At 36.3% G+C, this 19,010-nt stretch overlaps 1 protein-coding gene across 6 annotated transcripts in view; it reads left to right on the top strand.

Annotated features, from left to right (window-relative positions):
* Positions 1–7,501, top strand: part of NMD3 (NMD3 ribosome export adaptor) — a 123,605-nt gene extending 116,104 nt beyond the window's left edge. For all 6 annotated transcript variants that reach the window (XM_046002882.1, XM_046002880.1, XM_046002881.1 and 3 more), the window contains 5 exons: positions 2,041–2,153; positions 2,949–3,021; positions 4,894–5,000; positions 5,974–6,044; positions 6,474–7,501. In XM_046002882.1, coding sequence (XP_045858838.1) covers positions 2,041–2,153; positions 2,949–3,021; positions 4,894–5,000; positions 5,974–6,044; positions 6,474–6,607 — 498 coding nt within the window. In that variant the 3' untranslated portion in view covers positions 6,608–7,501. The remainder of the gene's footprint in view (positions 1–2,040; positions 2,154–2,948; positions 3,022–4,893; positions 5,001–5,973; positions 6,045–6,473) is intronic.
* Positions 7,502–19,010: the final 11,509 nt, after the last annotated feature.

Genomic DNA, 19,010 nt, shown 5'->3' with positions numbered 1-19,010 from the left:
TTTTATGTAATAATGGCCCCTTCACTCCTTTTTTTTTTTTTTTTTTTTCCCTTTATAATATCAACTTTCTAAGGCAGGGCATTAATCTTATGGATCTCTTATTGTTTTCTCATGATGCTTTTTTAAATCTTTCTTAATTTCTTGTATTTCTTTTAAATGAAAAGTGGATCTAAAAGACTGGCTTACACTTAGGTTATGTTTGGCCAGAACATTTCAGAAGTGTCACTCTGCTTTTTATATGCCAAGTGATAGTAATGTTTGGCTGTTCCATTGATAGTCAGATCTCTTCATTGTAATGTTACGATTTTTCTTCCCCTTTGTTATTAGCTTGCTTGTCTTCATTTTTCCTTTGGGACATTCAGATTGTCTCAGATTTAGCCAGTGGGAGCTCCTGTGCCTTTGGGAAAAAAAAATTTTTTTTTTAACAACTTGTAATTTTTTAGAGCAGTTTTCAGTTAATAGCAAAATTAAGAGGAGGTAAGAGATTTCCTATATACCATCTGCCTCCACACATGCCACAGCCACCTCCTTTATCAATACCCGCCCATCAGAGTGGTACATTTGTTAAAATTGATGAATCTACATGCATACCTGATGATCGCCCAAAGTCCACAGTTTATATTATGTTTTACTCTTAGTGTTGTATGTTCTGTGGGTTTTGACAAATGTATAAGGATGTGTCCTTCATTATAGTATCTATAGGGTACTTTCACCTCTCTAAAAAATCCTCTCTGCTCTGGCTGTTCATTTCTTCCTCTCTCCTAACCCCTGTCAGTCACTGATCTTTTTACAGTCTCTGTAGTTTTGCAGAATGTTACATAGTTAGAATCATATATCTACAAGTACCAAATAACATTTCATTGTGTGGATTTACCACAGTTTGCCCATTCACCTAGTGAAGGACATCTTGGTTGCTTCTAAATTTTGGCAGTTATGAATAAGCTTGCTATAAACCACCTTGTGTTTTCAGGTTTTGTAGAGAGATAAGCTCTCAACTCTTTTGGATAAGTATGTATCAAGGAGCATGTTTGTGGTATCATTTGGTGAGATATGTTTAGTTTTGAAGAAACTGGTAATTCACTTTTTTCCCCCCAGTTCTTTTCTAAACCTGGGAACTATCGTATATTTCAGTTTCTCCCTTTATCTCTTTGAGATTCCCTAATACCCTAGTCTATAACTCCTAGTATTTTGCCTTTTTTTTTTTTTTTTAAGTATTTTGCTCTTGATCCCATTTTACTTACTTCTCTTTTTGTTAGTAAAAAGTATTGGCAAGTGCTATATTTAATTCAGACTGAAGTTACAGTTGATTGTAAAATCCTGTATTGGAAAGGTACTTTAATGGTTTTCTAATTTAAAATTTCAAACTTGGGGAGCACCTGGGTGGCTCAGTTGGTTAAGTGTCTAACTCTTGATCTCAGCTTAGGTTTTGATCTCAGGGTCATGAGTTGAAGCCCTGTGTTGAAGCCCTCCATGCTGTGCGTGGAGCCTGCTTTAAAAAAAAAAAAATTCAAACTTGGGATATTGTTTCTGCAACAGATAGGCAACAGATACAAAAAGGAATATACTTCAAATAGCAGACATCCAAAAAATTGATTTCTCTGGTAGTGGTAGTAGTGCCACTGGGTTGCTAGATTGCTTTGTCTGAACCTTGGTTTTTTTGAACGTTATGTGTAAAACAAGGGGTTTTTACGATGTTTTCTGGAGTTGAGATTTTTGCTCAGTCTGTATTGCCTGTTACCCTGTGAAAACATTAGTTTTGAAAATTCTATATATGTTGGTATTTAGGTGATATTGTTAATGTTTTCTAAAGTCTTAAATCTTAATAAAGATATTTTATGTATTCCTTATTGAGTCTTTTTTTGTACTAAATACAGTAATTAGTTAATTTTGATAGTATTTTCAGAGATCTGAAAAAATAAAACAATTGCTGTCTTTAAAATGAAAATTCGGAAACCAAAATCAACATTGTATATAGTTTCTGTGAGATGCATTTTGAGTTATGCTTGGGTTATTGAAGAGTGCATTTTCTTTCCTGTCAAGCATATCCTCGGGGAAGTCTGGGTACAGAAAACTTCTGAAATGAATACAGATAAACAGTATTTTTGTCGCACTCATTTGGGACATCTTCTAAATCCTGGAGACCTGGTATTGGGGTTTGTATTATTTTACAGTATTTTAAACTTGCTGTTAGCATTGCAAATTTTCTTTGGGAGCCAGCAAGCGATCTAAAATACTACTAAAAATACCATTCACATAATACATGTGTATTCCAATAAGAATTTAAGAGTTCTTAGGAGCTTTACAGTTCACTTTATTGATAGCTAAATTAAACTGGATTGGAAAAAACCCATAGTCACTCTATTTTGGCCATCATTGTAAAGAATTACTTAATCCACGATTTTGAGTAATTGAACCCTGAAGTTGTATGGTTAGATCATATTTATAGCTTTTTTGGGGAGTGGATATTTTTTTATTATGCATATGCTGTTGCTCAAATATTTTACTTTTAAAATATGGAAGCCATAGTGTAAAGCTCCTTTATAGGCACAGGACAGTCTGTTTTAATACAGAGCTTATCAGCATGCTTTAAGCATTACTTTTGCTCTTGGGGATTTTTTTTTTTTAAACTAGAGAAGGAAGGTTTTTTTTTTTAATTAAATGGAACCATATAACTGAATCCTAATGTTATACTGATATGCCTGTTTTGATTCTTCTACAAATATATGATAAGATGGACAGTGATGGATAATATGTGAAACTTGGAGGTAAAAGTATGTTGTTATCTTTACCAGGACATGTGGAGGCATGTTCACTATATAGTAAACTGCAAAACTTTTAATGTTGGAAAGGATATTAGATGTGCTTTCAGGTGAACATACATTAAATAAAAAGTAATGTGGAAAGAATAAATGCTTTTGTCATTAAGTGTTTAATTATTTTTATTTCAGGTTTGATTTGGCCAACTGCAACTTAAATGATGAGCATGTCAACAAAATGAACTCAGATAGAGTCCCAGATGTGGTAAGGCTTTAGATTTTTTCCTGTGTTAAAGGGGATTGATAGTAACTCTTAAGGGTAAGATGTGCAAGTTCACATTTATGAAAATAACAAATCAATTTAGATATTCTTTTGAAATTGCAGTTAAGGTTTAAAGGCAGAAGCCTTCATATAGCATCATGTGTCTTTGTGGGGAAGATCCAAGATTTACTGAGTTTTTTATTGCTCTTATAATTGAATTTCCATTCTCTGTCAAAATGCTTGATACCATCTGTAGAGCAAAAATAAATTTGCAGCTAAAAATGATGACCATTAGGACTTAATTTAGGTTCATTCTTCTAGGCTCAGCTTATTTCATATATTGTTCAGTTAAAGCATTTAGAATTAAAACCATTATTCAGATTTTTCAGGTTTGACTATAATTGCAGTTGAAAATAATCTTTACAGTGTTGAGTTTTGGAGAAAGAATGTTTCTTCTGAAAAAAAGCCTGTTAAATTCTAACATGAGTTTTTTAGAATCATAAGCAAGAGCGAACTTCATGAAAGTCTGTAATTCTTGCTTGCTTAACCTTCACTGATTTCTTTTTTTTTTCTTCAAAGATTTTATTTATTTATTTGACAGAGAGAGAGAGATCACAAGTAGGCAGAGAGGAAGGAGGAAGCAGTCTCCCCACTGAGCAGAGAACCCGATGCGGGGCTTGATCCCAGGACGCTGGGATCATGACCTGAGCCGAAGGCAGAGGCTTTAACCCACTGAGCCACCCAGGCACCCCCCTTCACTGATTTCTTTAGATGTGGGCAAAAATGAAGTCATGGTATAAGAAGGACTCCCCTTCTTACCGTCTAGTTGTGCTTTTATTAATTAATTAGTAAGTTAGGAAATAGAAGCATAGTTTAGATAAAGTCTTAACAGTCATAAGAGGAGATCAAGATGGTCATACAAGATTTGGTATTGTATAAAATTATTTATTACACAATTTTTTAAACTGTCCTAGGACATATATTTGTAAAAGACATATGTAGTTCTATAACTGCTTATTAGTAGTAATAAAAGGGGGCAATGTCTGCCTGTGGTAATATTTCAGGATGATTATGTGAATGGTAGCTGGAAACTGAACTTTGGTATAAAGAAGGACACCAGAGGGGTGCATTGGTGGCTTAGTCTGTTAAGCGGCTGCCTTTGGCTTAGGCCATGATCTTGCAGTCCTGGGATTGAGCCCTAGGAGCCTCAGGAGCCCCAGGTTGTTGTTGTTGTTATTGTTCTTCTTCCTCCTCCTCTTCTTTCTTTAAAGATTTTTTTTAAGTAATCTCTGCACCCAGTGTGGGGCTTGAACTCACAATCCCGAGATGAAGAGTCGCATGTTCTACCGACTGAGCCAGCCGGGTGTCCCTATTTATATGGGTTCTTATTTCCAAAGAGGAGTTAATACAGGTGCAGCAAGTGGAATTAACTATCATAGACTCTGCCTCATTCGGGCTCTGCAGTCAGTGGGGAGTCTGCTTCTCCCTCGCCCTCTGCCCCCCCCCACTTGAGCTTGCTCGCTCACATTCTTTCTCTTGCTCTCTCAAATAAGTAAATCATTTTAAAAAGGCACTAGAAATATGAAGATTTTGGTGTAAAAAACCAGCAATTTAATTGTCAATCACTGGAAAATTTCAGTTTTAAATTTTAACAGTTATGAAACTAATGGCAGAATGCATTTTCATAAAATACTAAGTACATGGAAAAAATATTGAAACTTCTCTTGACACTGCCCCTTGATCCCTACTGTCATCAGTCTGGTGACTTTTCTTGCTTTCTCAGAATCTTTCAGTTTTTAACTTTATTGGATTTTTGAGGCCCCTTTACTTTGTTCCCATTTTTTGTAACTTTGCAAATATTTCTGTTACTTTTAGGTATTAATCAAGAAGAATTATGACCGTACCAAACGTCAGCGTCGCAGAAACTGGAAACTGAAAGAACTTGCAAGAGATAGAGAAAACATGGATACAGATGATGAAAGGTTCTACTTTTCTTTAAATCTTCTATATTGTTTCAAAGGAAATCCTTACAATAAGTCTATAGAGTTTTTATATGTAATCATCTCATAATTGTTGCATTCAGTATAGTTTTGTATTCTTATTGTTACTTGAAACAGTGTAAGAGGACATTTAATTATTATTTCCTGGGTTTGGGCCTGGAGAATTGCAGTGTTACTGTGAACAATGCATTTGAAAAGCTAAAATAAGTACCTGTGAGTATCACAAATAGCAAGTGAGTACCTGTGACTTGGGATAAAAAGAAAATAGTCCATTAATATCAAATATGCTATTTTTCAAACAACTTGAGAAATGAAGATGTGTTCTAGAAAAGTATATTGGGCGATTCAAAAGTGGCCTTAATGCTGGTGAAGACACTGATATCTAAAAAAATGAAGAGTTTAAATAAAATTGTATCATGAAATGTGAGTGGGAAATAGTATTTCCAAAATACAATTTCATAAAGTAATTTAAAATAAGTATTTATAAATATATAATGTTAAATTAATTGGATATTGTAAGTACATATTTTATATCATCTGTAGTCTTAAAAGTGTATGTATTTTTTTAACTTGGTCATAAGACTTTGAGGTGGGATGGTAAAGTAGGAGGATGTTTTCTTATTGTTTCATATTCAATATCACCTTATATCCAAATGTGTATTTTTTAATCATATAATTTTGAAAGAAAATATTTTTTTAACTTATCAGAGTATTTAATTAACATCCAAATGTGACTTTCAGATATTATTTTTAAAAATTTTAATACTTGGAACACATTTATCTTATAGTGCTGAAAATGAAGAAAACATACTTCATTGGTAAAGATGAAAGATTTAAATATTTCTTTTTTTTTTTTTGTCCCAGGGGTATAGGTCTGTGAATCGTCAGGCTTACATACTTCACAGCACTCACCATAGCACATGAAATATTTAAATATTTCTTTATTCTTCTGTAGGCAATACCAAGATTTCCTTGAAGATCTTGAAGAAGATGAGGCAATTAGAAAAAACGTAAACATTTATAGAGGTTAGTGTTTTAGGGGTGTTTGATTTAAGTTGTATCTTTTGCTTTTGTGTAGATATATTACCCCAGTGTAAGTATTTTGGTATCTTAAACTTTCATTTCATAAATGACTTCTTTTGTTTTTAAAACTTACTAAACATTTATAAAAAATAAAAATATTTGCAGAACAGTAAGAATTACTAAAATATCGTTTTACCACATTTGATATCATTTGTATCCTACCGTGATCCCTCAAGTTCCTGATTCCTATACTAATGGATATTTATTCATATATTTATGTAGTTCATTTAGTAACTATAAATACCTGCTCGAGATATGATAGAAGAACTGCAGATATAATGTGGTTAAATAATAATAATGATGAGGGGGGCAGGCATTTTGCATATTTCCATATTTGTATTGATTTGAAATCCTTGTTTGTTTTTTTTTTAGATTCAACCATTCCTGTAGAAAGTGACACAGATGATGAAGGAGCCCCTCGGATTAGTCTGGCTGAGATGCTTGAAGACCTCCACATTTCCCAAGATGCTACTGGTGAAGAAGGTGAATCGATGATGACACAATGAGATTGTGCTGTAGATGATTTCCATATCTCTACGCTCAGGATGTTGGACGAAATAACTCTTATGGCTCCTTCCATATTAAGAAAGGAGAAATTTAGTTTTAAAACTTGAATAAACTTGAATAAACAGGACTATTTTGATTGCTCATTCAAAACATTGAAAGAGATTGCTTCGAAGTTTTTGGATAAGAGATTATGGAGAATGTAATTATTAATGATATTCAGGCCATTTTATGTGTGGAATTTTTTAAGTTTGCCTTTTTTAGGAGACCCTAGTATTTTCGCATACTGTAGTGCTGGATTTGAAATTTCAAAAGTTGTGATGTCTTGGAGGTTACCTTAATCTTCAGTATAAAACAAGTTTTTACATTCCTTTTGCTTTGATTGCATAAAAGAGCATATGAAAAATCATTAATATGAACTTGTTATGCACTTTGATCCACTTTAGGTCATTTTTATGTTGGAGTAGGTAAGTCGGGGTTCAGTTTATTACCGGACATTGGGGGGAAGTTAATCTATTTTATTCATAATATTAACATCTTCAAAAGTTTTAATTTGGGGTATCTTAATTTTTATTGCAGAAGAAAATATATTTAAAGTATTTGTGGATTTGTAATAAACATAGACTATTTAAAGGTTAAAAAACAGTTTGTTCTTTTGTGATTTTTGCTCATGCCAGCGGCTTAGAGCAGTAGCTTGCTTGTGTCATAAGAATGTCTTCCTATCACTTAAAGCATTTTTGCTTTTGAAATTTTGGTTTACAAATTGAGAAGGAATTTTGTTTATATAAGTTTCTGTCATTGAATATATCACCATCAAAAAGAAATTAGGACCCAGCATATAGATGATGAAATGATAAAAATGATCTTTATGCTTTATAAAACCATGAATCAGGCTTTAAAAAGGAATGCCTTCCTCATCCTTGAATGAAAAGCATTTACTTGAGTTTTAAAGTGTCTTGAGAATGAAGTTTTAAGATCCTATTTCTATAAGCAAGATCAGACTTAATAAGTGTACCAGAACTAAAAGCTAATTCATAAACTCTAGGTATACCACTACATAAGGAAATTGAGTAAGTGCTGAATGGAGCATTTTCCTTTTTTTAAGATTAGACTTCCCAATTCTGAAGTTATGGATAAAGGCCTGAACTTTATATAGTGGCTCCTGTTCTGTCTGCCTATTTAGTTAAAATTTTCACTTATGGTTTGTGTTTACCTCTTCTATGTCAAGACTTTAAAAAGCATGAAAATAAAAACATTCTCCCCTTTTTTGTGTGTCTTTGAAGTGATTGTATTGTCATATTAAAAGACAGTATCTTATGCAGTATTCCTAGATGGAATTATTTAAGTACTTGTCATATGATTTTCTCACTGAGCAATACAATTTCCCACTAAATTTATCTAATCTTATTCTTTTTTTTTTTTAAGATTTTATTTATTTATTTGACAGACAGAAATCATAAGTAGGCAGAGAGGCAGGCAGGGAGAGAGGGGGAGGCAGGCTCCCTGCTGAGCAGAGCACCTGATGTGGGACTCGATCCCAGGACCCTGGGATCATGACCTGAGCGAAGGCAGAGGCTTTAACCCACTGAGCCACCCAGGTGCCCCTATCTAGTGTTACTCTTTGATATTGTCTTTATGAGTAATGAAACCTGTTGGTTGAAAGAAGGCTGTGTAAGGTGAAGGGATGTAAGTAGTAGAAAAACTAATAAGCCAAGAGTTCTCAGAGTTACACAACCTTGATAAACCTACCATTTTAGAGTATAGTTCCCAGGCTACAGGTACCCAAATACCCTTGTTGATGTCCCAGAATTGATACAGTTTGGGAAGGCTAGTATTCAAATTCTCAAGAAGCTGATTTATAATCCAATTTATAAATAGTAATTTCTAAGCCAGTATGATCAGTTAGTTTTTTTTGTAGTCAGTTCTTCACTTGAAGGTGTTTTATAGGTGAAAGTCATTTTATGAGCAAGCAAACAATTTAGGGAGAGAGTTACTTGTATAATTCAGATATTTAATAGCATCAAGCTAATCCTTGCCACAGTAGAATCTAGAACTCCAGGCTGAGTGCCAGGACTAGACACTCCTCTGTAGTCAATACTAAGTGCCAGAGTTTTCCCTAGACTATTTTAGTAAATGTGTTCATATTGATTCTATCCTTTAGATTACTTATCTGTTATTTTTAGCCCAAGGGATGTTGCTTTTTTTAAATAATTGAATTTTTATATAATTTCATACTAAGTTATAATAGTACAAAGAATTCCTGGATACCCTTCACTCAGATTTGCCAAATGCAAACACTTACTTCATTTGCTTTCTTTCTCATTAATTTTTCCTGAACCATTTAAAGTAATCCCTCCAAATATTTCAGTATCGTCCTCCCCCACCCCATGCCAAGAACACGGAATTTTCTTACATAACCATAGTGTGATGATCAAAATCATAAAAATAATGACACAATACTGACATTTAATCAGTGGTCCGTGTTGAAATTTATGTTTGTCCCAACTATAAAGTCTTGTATAGAAAAAATAAATCTAGGATTATGCATTGCACTGGGTTCTCATATCTCTTTAAACTTCTTTCATCTGGACCAGTTCTTATTTTTATATTTTATACAAAATTTTGTAGGGTCCAAGCCAGTTATTCCTCAATTTGGGTTTGTTTGGTATTTTCTCATGATTAGATTTAGGTAGACCCTTTCAGCAGGACTAGAAATGATACCAAATTCCCAGAAGTAATACCAAATTCTCAGTGCATTTGTAGTGGGAGGCTCATGCTGTTGATTAGTCCTGATGTCCCTAAGCTTCCTTGGGTTATTAGTTGGTTTTTGGTTTTAAGGAATAGAGGATTTATTTCTTTATAATCTTTTTGCTTGATTTTTCCTGACAGTGAAATTCAGCCTTGTGGTTTACAGTTTTATGAATTTCAAAAGATGTAGATTCATGCAGTTACCACCACAGCCAAAATACAGAACAATTTTATCATTTTATCAAATGTTCCCTTTTTTTATCAAATATTCCCTTTGCTACCCCTTTGTTTTCAAGCCTTTTCCTCATCCTTAACCACCCACCCCATAACCTCTGAGATGCTCTCTGATCTTGTGGTTTGTTTTTTCCAAAATACGTAAATGAAATCATATAGTATATGGTCTTTGAGTCTGTTCTCACGGTGTGGTGCACTTGAGATTCATCCAAGGTGTTGTATATATCAAGTTTGTTTCCTTTTGTTTTGAGTAATGGGACGTTCCAGAGCTATCCATTCCCCAGTTGCACATTTGAATGTCTGGGTTTTGATGATTAGGAGTAAAGCAGCTGCAAATATTTCTGTACAAGTTTTCATTTTACTTAGGTAAAAAAGTAGGGCTGGGGTTGTTGGATCCTATAGTAAATGTATATTTAATTTTATAAAAATTTGCCAGACTGATTTTGTGAAGTGGTTTGTGCCATTTTACTTTTCCCCCAGCAGTATATGGACATTTTAGTTACTCTGCATCCTCACCACTGTGTGATGCCAGGTTTTTTAAAGCCATAATAATAGGTGGATGGTGGTGTCTACTTGTTTTGTGTCTCCCTAATGGTTAATTATGTTGAGCATCTTTTTATGTACTTATTTGTTACTCGTATATCTTCACTGGTGTAGAATGGCATTCAAATCTTTTGTCTCTACTTGGAAATTGGGTTGTTTTATCGGTTGAATTTTTAATTAATTTATTTATTTTTTTTATTTTTAGATTATTTATTTATTTATTTGACAGAGAGAGAGAGAGAGATCACAAGTAGGCAGAGAGGCAGGCAGAGAGAGAGGAGGAAGCAGGCTCCCCGCGGAGCAGAGAGCCCGATGCGGGGCTCGATCCCAAGACCCTGAGATCATGACCTGAGCCGAAGGCAGCGGCTTAATCCACTGAGCCACCCAGGCGCCCCGAATTTTTAATTTTTTTAAAAAGTATTATTTGACAGGGGCACCTGGGTGGCTCAGTGGGTTAAGCCTCTGCCTTCACTCAGGTCATGGTCTCAGGGTCCTGGGATCGAGCCCCGCATCGGGCTCTCTGCTCGGCAGGGAGCCTGCTTCCCCCCCCCCCCCCCCGCCTGCCTCTCTGCCTACTTGTTATCTCTCTCTGTCAAATAAATAAAATCTTTAAAAAAACAAAAATTATTATTTGACAGAGTGAGAGTGAGTGTACAAGGCGGGGGGAGCAGCAGAGAGAGAAGGAGAAGCAGACTCCTTGCTCAGCAGAGAGCCTGACGTGGGGCTCAATCCCAGTCCCCTGGGATCATGAGTCAAGCTGAAGTCAGATGCCCAACGGACTGAATTTTTAATTTTTTTTTTTTTTTTAGATTTTATTCATTTATTTGACAGAGATCACAAGTAGACAGAGAGGCAGGCAGAGAGAGAGGAAGGGAAGCAAGCTCCCCGCTGAGCAGAGAGCCCGACGCGGGGCTCGATCCCAAGACCCTGGGATCATGACCTGAGCCGAAGGCAGAGGCCTTAACCCACTGAGCCACCCAGGTGCCCCTGAATTTTTTAATTTTGATGCTCATGTTGTTCCAGATGCTCATGTTGTACCCCATCAATCTGGCTTCTGTGTCCTTTTGATAGGCTCTTACCTGATGTGGAAATGTTGGTGTTCAGGAGTGAACAGTCAAGAAAGAATTCTTGAGGTGTCTTCAGTACAGAGTGGTTTTACTAAAGCATGGGGACAGGATTGGTGGGCAGAAAGGGCTGTGCTGAGGTTGTGCAGAGAGACTGATGATATGTACACTTCACTTAAAATTGGGAGGTGGTTAGGGAAAGCCTACATCTCTAAGGAATTTTGGAAATGAGGTTTCCAGGACCTTGAGGGGGCTAGCTAGCTGCTGTTAGAAAAAGTGTAGTTTACTACTCTATAGTAAAACCTTAGTTGTGAGACCCTTAAGATGTGTGGGCCTTATGCTTGGAGATTGTTTGGTGTGGGTAGAGATAAAAGAAGTTTCCAATTATATGTTAAGGGGCACTTATAGGATCCTGGAGGTCAGGTTAATGTCAGGCCAAGATTGCCTTTTGCCCTTAGCAAAGTGTAAACATTGAGGCATTTGAGTTCCTAGAGGAAGGTCACTCTGCCTGTCTCAAGGACTTGTCAATGCTGTAAGTTGTAAGGGAGTTTAATTTTTTTCTTTTGCCTTGTTCTCCACATTATTTTATCCATGTATTTGATCTTGTTCGTGGATACTGATGTTTTAATGTAACTCTGGGCAAGTTTTGGGTTTTCCTTGTTAAGGCCCAACTCTGCAATTGGCTTTTTTTGCATGATACGGACCAATTTACCTAAAAATAGAGGAGTCTCAGTTGAGTCATGAAATGGAATCATAAAAAGCACAGGTGTAGGCTATTCTTTCTGTTTATCAGTTCTCACATGTGGAAATAATTTGAGCAGTAGGATGGTAAGCCTTGATGAAGGCAGGAAGTCAGTCTCAATATCTCTTTGAAGTTCAAGGTAGTATGAGGAGAATGTTCAATTTTATTAGTTCTTTGACTTGACACATTTTGAAAGAACTGCTTTATTACTTAGGGAAGAGGTATGATTCATGATACCTTCTGGTAAAACAAGTTCTCTGTAATACTTAGAAGTTATTATGTGTAGGATTGGCAGCCACTGTGTTTCTTCTAGAGCCGTGCAGATTGTATTGTTATCTGATGGAGATTTTGTTTTCTTTTTTGGTGGAGTTAGCACTGCAGTGGTTCCTGTTACATATTTTTCTTGTGACACAGTTTCACATTAATCTGGCTTTTTATAATTTGCCTCATATCACAGTTGTGAAGTAACTTAAGATAATATATGTACTAGCTTAAGTTTATGAAGTGCTGTACCAGTAATTCTGGGGACACTGTATTATGTAGAAATACAAGGATATTTTGGGGTCATTTTACCTGCACCTGTTAGCTGTAGGACTTAAACTTTCTAATGTTACATTTCCTCACATTTTAAAAAGGAGTAATACTATTCACTACACAGAGTATTGCTAAAATTCTTAGCATACGATTCATAGCAAATTGTAATTCAATAAATACTAGTGTCTGCTTTTAAAATTTATAATCACAGTTCTAGTGTTCACTATTTAAACAAGTTGAACAATAGTTTGTAAGTTATACTTTTTAGACTAGCATAGAGCTTATCCTAGAAGATGTGTGTGGCCCAGAGAACTATTAAGGACAAAAGCATAAATTATCCATATTTCCGATGTAAGGAGATTATCACTGTTGAAGTTTTGGGTTTTTTTTTTAAATAGACTTCATTTTTTATACTTTTAGATCTTCAGAAAAATTGAGAAGGTACAAAGTGTTTCCATATATGACACACCCAGCTTCTCCTTTTATTACTTAATGAGCCAATGTTGTTACATTTTTATTAACTGATGTCTAGTTTATTTAGATTTCTTTAGTTCATATTTAATGTAGGTTTTCTTCCCCCCCCAAGATCCCACTCAGGATACTGTGTTATATTTAGTTGTCATGTTTCCTTAGTCTCCTCTTGGCAGTGGCAGTTTTTCTGACTTCCGTTGTTTTTATTTTATTTATTTATTTATTTATTTATTTATTTTCAGTGTAACAGTACTCATTGTTTTTGTACCACACCCAGTGCTCCATGCAGTACGTGCCCTCTCTATTACCCTCCACCTGGTTCCCCAACCTCCCACCCCCTGCCCCTTCAAAACGCTCAGGTTGTTTTTCAGAGTCCATAGTCTCTCATGGTTCATCTCCCCTTACAATTTCCCACAACTCCCTTCTCCTCTCCATCTCCCCATGTCCTCCATGTTCTTTGTTATGCTCCACAAATAAGTGAAACCATATGATACTTGACTCTCTCTGCTTGACTTATTTCGCTCAGCATAATCTCTTCCAGTCCCGTCCATGTTGCTACAAAAGTTGGGTATTCATCCTTTCTGATGGAGGCATAATACTCCATCGTGTATATGTACCACATCTTCCTTATCCATTCGTCCGTTGAAGGGCATCTTGGTTCTTTCCACAGTTTGATGACCGTGGCCATTGCTGCAATAAACATTGGGGTACAGATGGCTCTTCTTTTCACTACATCTGTATCTTTGGGGTAAATACCCAGCAGTGCAATTGCAGGGTCATAGGGAAGCTCTATTTTTAATTTCTTGAGGAATCTCCACACTGTTCTCCAAAGTGGCTGCACCAACTTGCATTCCCACCAACAGTGTAAGAGGGTTCCCATTTCTCCACAACCTCTCCAACACACGTTGTTTCCTGTCTTGCTAATTTTGGCCAATCTAACTGGTGTAAGGTGATATCTCAATGAGGTTTTAATTTGAATCTCCCTGATGGCTAGTGATGATGAGCATTTTTTCATGTGTCTGATAGCCATTTGTATGTCCTCATTGGAGAAGTGTCTGTTCATATCTTATGCCCATTTTTTGATATGATTATCTGTTTTGTGTGTGTTGAGTTTGAGGAATTCTTTATAGATCCTGGATATCAGCCTTTTGTGTGTACTGTCATTTGCAAATATCTTCTCCCATTCCGTGGGTTGCCTTTTTGTTTTGTTGACTGTTTCCTTTGCTGTGCAAAAGCTTTTGATCTTGATGAAGTCCCAAAAGTTCATTTTCGCTTTTGTTTCCTTTGCCTTTGGAGACATATCTTGAAAGAAGTTGCTGTGGCTGATATCGAAGAGTTTACTGCCTATGTTCTCCTCTAGGATTCTGATGGATTCCTGTCTCACGTTGAGGTCTTTTATCCATTTCGAGTTTATCTTTGTGTATGGTGTAAGAGAACGGTCGAGTTTCATTCTTCTACATATAGCTGTCCGGTTTTCCCAGCACCATTTATTGAAGAGACTGTCTTTTTTCCACTGTATATTTTTTCCTGTTTTGTCGAAGATTATTTGACCATAGAGTTGAGGGTCCATATCTGGGCTCTCCACTCTGTTCCACTGGTCAATGTGTCTGTTTTTATGCCAGTACCGCACTGTCTTGATGATCACAGCTTTGTAGTAAAGCTTGAAATCGGGTAACGTGATGCCGCCAGTTTTGTTTTTGTTTTTCAACATTTCCTTAGCAATTCGGGGTCTCTTCTGATTCCATACAAATTTTAGGATTATTTGCTCCAGCTCTTTGAAAAATACCGGAGAAATTTTGATCGGAATGGCATTAAAAGTATAGATTGCTCTAGGCAGTATAGACATTTTAACAATGTTTATTCTTCCGATCCAAGAGCATGGAACGGTCTTCCATCTTTTTGTGTCTTCTTCAATTTCTTTCATGAGTGTTCTGTAGTTCCTCGAGTACAGGTCCTTTACCTCTTTGGTCAGGTTTATTCCCAGGTATCTAATGGTTCTTGGTGCTATAGTAAATGGAATCGATTCTCTAATTTGCCTTTCTGTATTTTCATTATTAGTGTATAAGAAAGCCACTGATTTCTGTACATTGACTTTGTATCCTGCCACGTTACTGAATAGCATGCTGTTCTGGTAGTTTGGGGGTGGAGTCTTTGGGGTTTTCCATATAAAGAATCATGTCATCTGCAAAGAGAGAGAGTTTGACTTCTTCATTGCCAATTTGGATACATTTTATTTCTCTTTGTTGTCTGATTGCCGTTGCTAGGACTTCTAATACTATGTTGAACAAGAGTGGTGAGAGTGGGCATCCTTGTGTTCCTGATCTCAACGGGAAGGCTGCAAGCTTTTTCCCATTGAGGATGGTATTTGCTGAGGATCTTTCAAAGATAGATTTTTTGAAGTTCAGGAGTGTTCCTTCTATCCCTATACTTTGAAGCATTTTAATCAGGAACAGATGCTGGATTTTGTCAAATGCTTTTTATGCATCAATTGAGAGGACCATGTGGTTCTTCTCTCTTCTCTTATTGATTTGTTCTATCACATTGATTGATTTGCGAATGTTGAACCATCCTTGCAACCCAGGGATGAATCCCACCTGTCATGGTGGATAATCTTTTTTTTTATTATTTTTTTAATTTATTTGACAGAAATCACAACTAGGCAGAGAGGCAGGCAGAGAGAGAGGAGGAAGCAGGCTCCCTGCGGAGCAGAGAGCTTGATGCGGGGCTCCATCCCAGGACCCTGAGATCATGACCTGAGCTGAAGGCAGAGGCTTTAACCCACTGAGCCACCCAGGTGCCCAGGTGGATAATCTTTTTAATGTGCTGCTGGATCCTGTTTGCTAGGATCTTGTTGAGAATCTTAGCATCCATATTCATCAGTGATATTGGTCTGAAATTCTCCTTTTTGGTTAGGTCTTTGCCTAGTTTGGGGATCAGGGTAATGCTGGCTTCATAAAAAGAGTCTGGAAGTTTTCCTTCTGCTTCAGTTTTTTGAAACAGCTTCAGGAGAATTGGTGTTATTTCTTATTTGAAAGTTTGGTAGAATTCCCCAGGGAATCCGTCAGGTCCTGGGCTCTTGTTTTTGGGGAGGTTTTTGATCACTGCTTCAATCTCATTACTAGATATCGGTCTATTCAGGTTGTCAATTTCTTCCTGGTTCAATTTTGGGAGTTTATAGTTTTCCAGGAATGCATCCATTTCATCTAGGCTGCTTAGCTTATTGGCATATAACTGTTGGTAATAATTTTTGATGATTGTTTCTATTTCCTTGGTGTTAGTTGTGATCTCTCCCTTTTCATTCATAATTTTATTAATTTGGGCTTTCTCTCTTTTCTTTTGGATTAGTGTGGCCAGTGGTTTATCAATCTTATTGATTCTTTCAAAAAACCAGCTTCTAGTTTCATTGATACATTCTACTGTATCTCTGGTGTCTACCTCATTGATCTCTGCTCTAATCTTGATTATTTCCCTTCTTGCATGTGGAGCCGGTTTGATTCGTTGTTGATTCTCTAGTTCTTTAAGGTGTAGAGAGAGCTGGTGTATTTTGGATTTTTCAGTTTTTTTGAGGGAGGCTTGGATGGCAATGTACTTCTTCCTAGAACCGCCTTTGCTGTATCCCATAGGTTTTGGACCTCTGACTTCCATTGTTCTTGATGACCTTCACAGTTTTGAGGAGTGCTTGTCAGATATTTTGTAGGATACACCACTATTGGAATTTTAATGTTTTTCTCATAGGACTGGGCTTATGGGTTACTGGGAGGAAGACCACAGGCAAAGTGCTATTTTCATGACATTGTATCAAGGCACATAATATCAACATGATTTATCACTGTTGATGTTGGCCTTCATCACCTGACTGAGGTAGTATTTGTTAGGTTTCTCCACTGTAAAGTTACTCTTTTACCCCCTTTCCATAATGCACACTTCAGAATGAAGTCATTATGCACAGACTATACAGAGGTGGTGAGTCATACTGTCCCTCCTTGAGGCTGGGATATCTATATAAATTATTCGGTATTTTTCTTTATGGAAGATTTGTTTCTTTTCTCCATGTACTAATTTGTTCAGTCATATATTTATAACAATATGGATTCATGAATACTTACTTTATATTTTGGGCAGTTTTCTAATGCTACTTTAATTTTGGATTGTTCTAACTTTGGCCATTGTTCTCATCTTCTGCCATCCATTTATTTAATTGTTGAATTCTAGTGTACAGAATTGTTAACCTATATCCTGTGAAAAACAACTTATGCTTGTGAACAGTTCTTTTGCTTTTAGTCTTGTAGACTGCACTCATTTCTAATTACTAGATCAGCACTTTGAGGGTGATCAGATCGCCTTCAGCGACCTTGTTTCGTATATTTGTAACGCAGCTAGAATCTCTTGTCACAGTCTGCATTCAATCCCCTGACCTTGATGTTTTTTTAAATTTGCATACATGAAGGTTCATTATTTGTACTATGAAGTTTTATGGGCTTTGACAAATTCATGTTTTGCATCCACCATTACGGTATCATACCGAATAGTTTCACTATCCAAAAAATCCCCTATAGTGCTCGCTTCGGCAGCACATATACAAAAAATCCCCTATACTTCACCAATTCATCCTGAACCCAAACCCTTGGCAACCATTGATCATTTTACCATCTCTTTAGTTTTGCCTTTTCCAGAGTGTCATAAATTGGAATTCTATAATATGTGTAGCCTTTCATACTGGCTTCTTTCATTTCACTTAGCAATATGCCTTTAATGTTCTTTTTGTGGCTTACTAGGTTGTATCTTTTTACTGCTGAAGAATATCCCATGCTTTGTTTATCCACCAATTCGTTGTATATCCACCTATTATTCATTCATCTTGGTTAGTTCCAGCTTTTGGTGATTATGAATAAAGCTGCAGTGCACTTCCATGCGCAGGTTTTTTTGTGAACATAGGTTTTAAAATCATTTGGATAATAACTAGGAGCATGATTGCTGGATCTTGTGGTAACAGTATGTTTGGTTTTGGAAGAGGCTGCCGGCTGTCTTTCATAATGGCTGTACCATTCTTCATTCCCACCAACAGTGTATAAGAGTTCCTGTTTCTCTGCATCCTTATCAGTATTTGGTATTGTCAGTTTTGGGGATTTCAACTATTCTAATAGCTGGGTAGTGGTATCTCGTTGTTTTTATTTATAATTCCCTGATGATGACAAATGTGGTGAGCATCTTTTTATATGCTTATTTGCTATTTGTATATCTTATTTGATGAGGTATCTATTCAGATCTTTGGCCCATTTTTAAACTGGGTTTGTTTTCTTATTGCTGACTTTTAAGAGTTCTTTGTATATTTTGGATACAAGTCCTTTTTATCCGCTATGTATCTTGCAAATATTTTCTGGTCTGTGGCTTGCCTTTAAAAATATACATGAAAATAATATACGCTTATGAATTATTTATATGTAATACATGTGGAGGTGGGATTGTACTACCTGTATAGTTTTTTTTTTACCTTCTTTTACTTCTTAGCATTATTTTATAAGTGTTTTCTAAGCCATTAAAAAGTCTGATAACGATGAACCAACACTCCATTGGTACATTGCAGAAGTAGCCCTAATTCTATACTTTTCCTTGTGTTTCATTCCCTGTACCCTACAGCCTAGGACCAAATAATAAACATTTAAGACTTAGCAGGTCATATCGTCTCTGTCATAATTGCTTTGCTTTTGTAACATGAATGAGCCACACCCCGTATGTAAATGAAAGGGGGAGGCTAAATTTTAATAAAACTTAAAAAAAAAAATAATAGGCAGTAGGCCAGATTATGCCTGAGGCCTGTAGTTTGCTGACCGCTGATGTAACTTCGTAGTGCCGTTTTACTCGTACTCTGGGCTTTGGTGATTAGAAGGAGGAAGAAATTCTGAGTTTAGGTCTCCAGACAGCTTGGGCCTCTATCATAGCTGTGAGAACTTGCTGGGTTGCGTGTTGGAAGAAGAGATACGGATCACACAGACAAGTAGCCCCAGTTGCTCTAGATGAAGCCAGCTAACCCTCAGATGTGTGAGTAAGCCTAAGATCAGCAGAGCCTTC

This window comes from Meles meles, chromosome 4 (genome assembly GCF_922984935.1).
Source record: "Meles meles chromosome 4, mMelMel3.1 paternal haplotype, whole genome shotgun sequence".
NCBI lineage: Eukaryota > Metazoa > Chordata > Mammalia > Carnivora > Mustelidae > Meles > Meles meles.
This window is presented reverse-complemented; position numbering and strand designations above follow the sequence as displayed.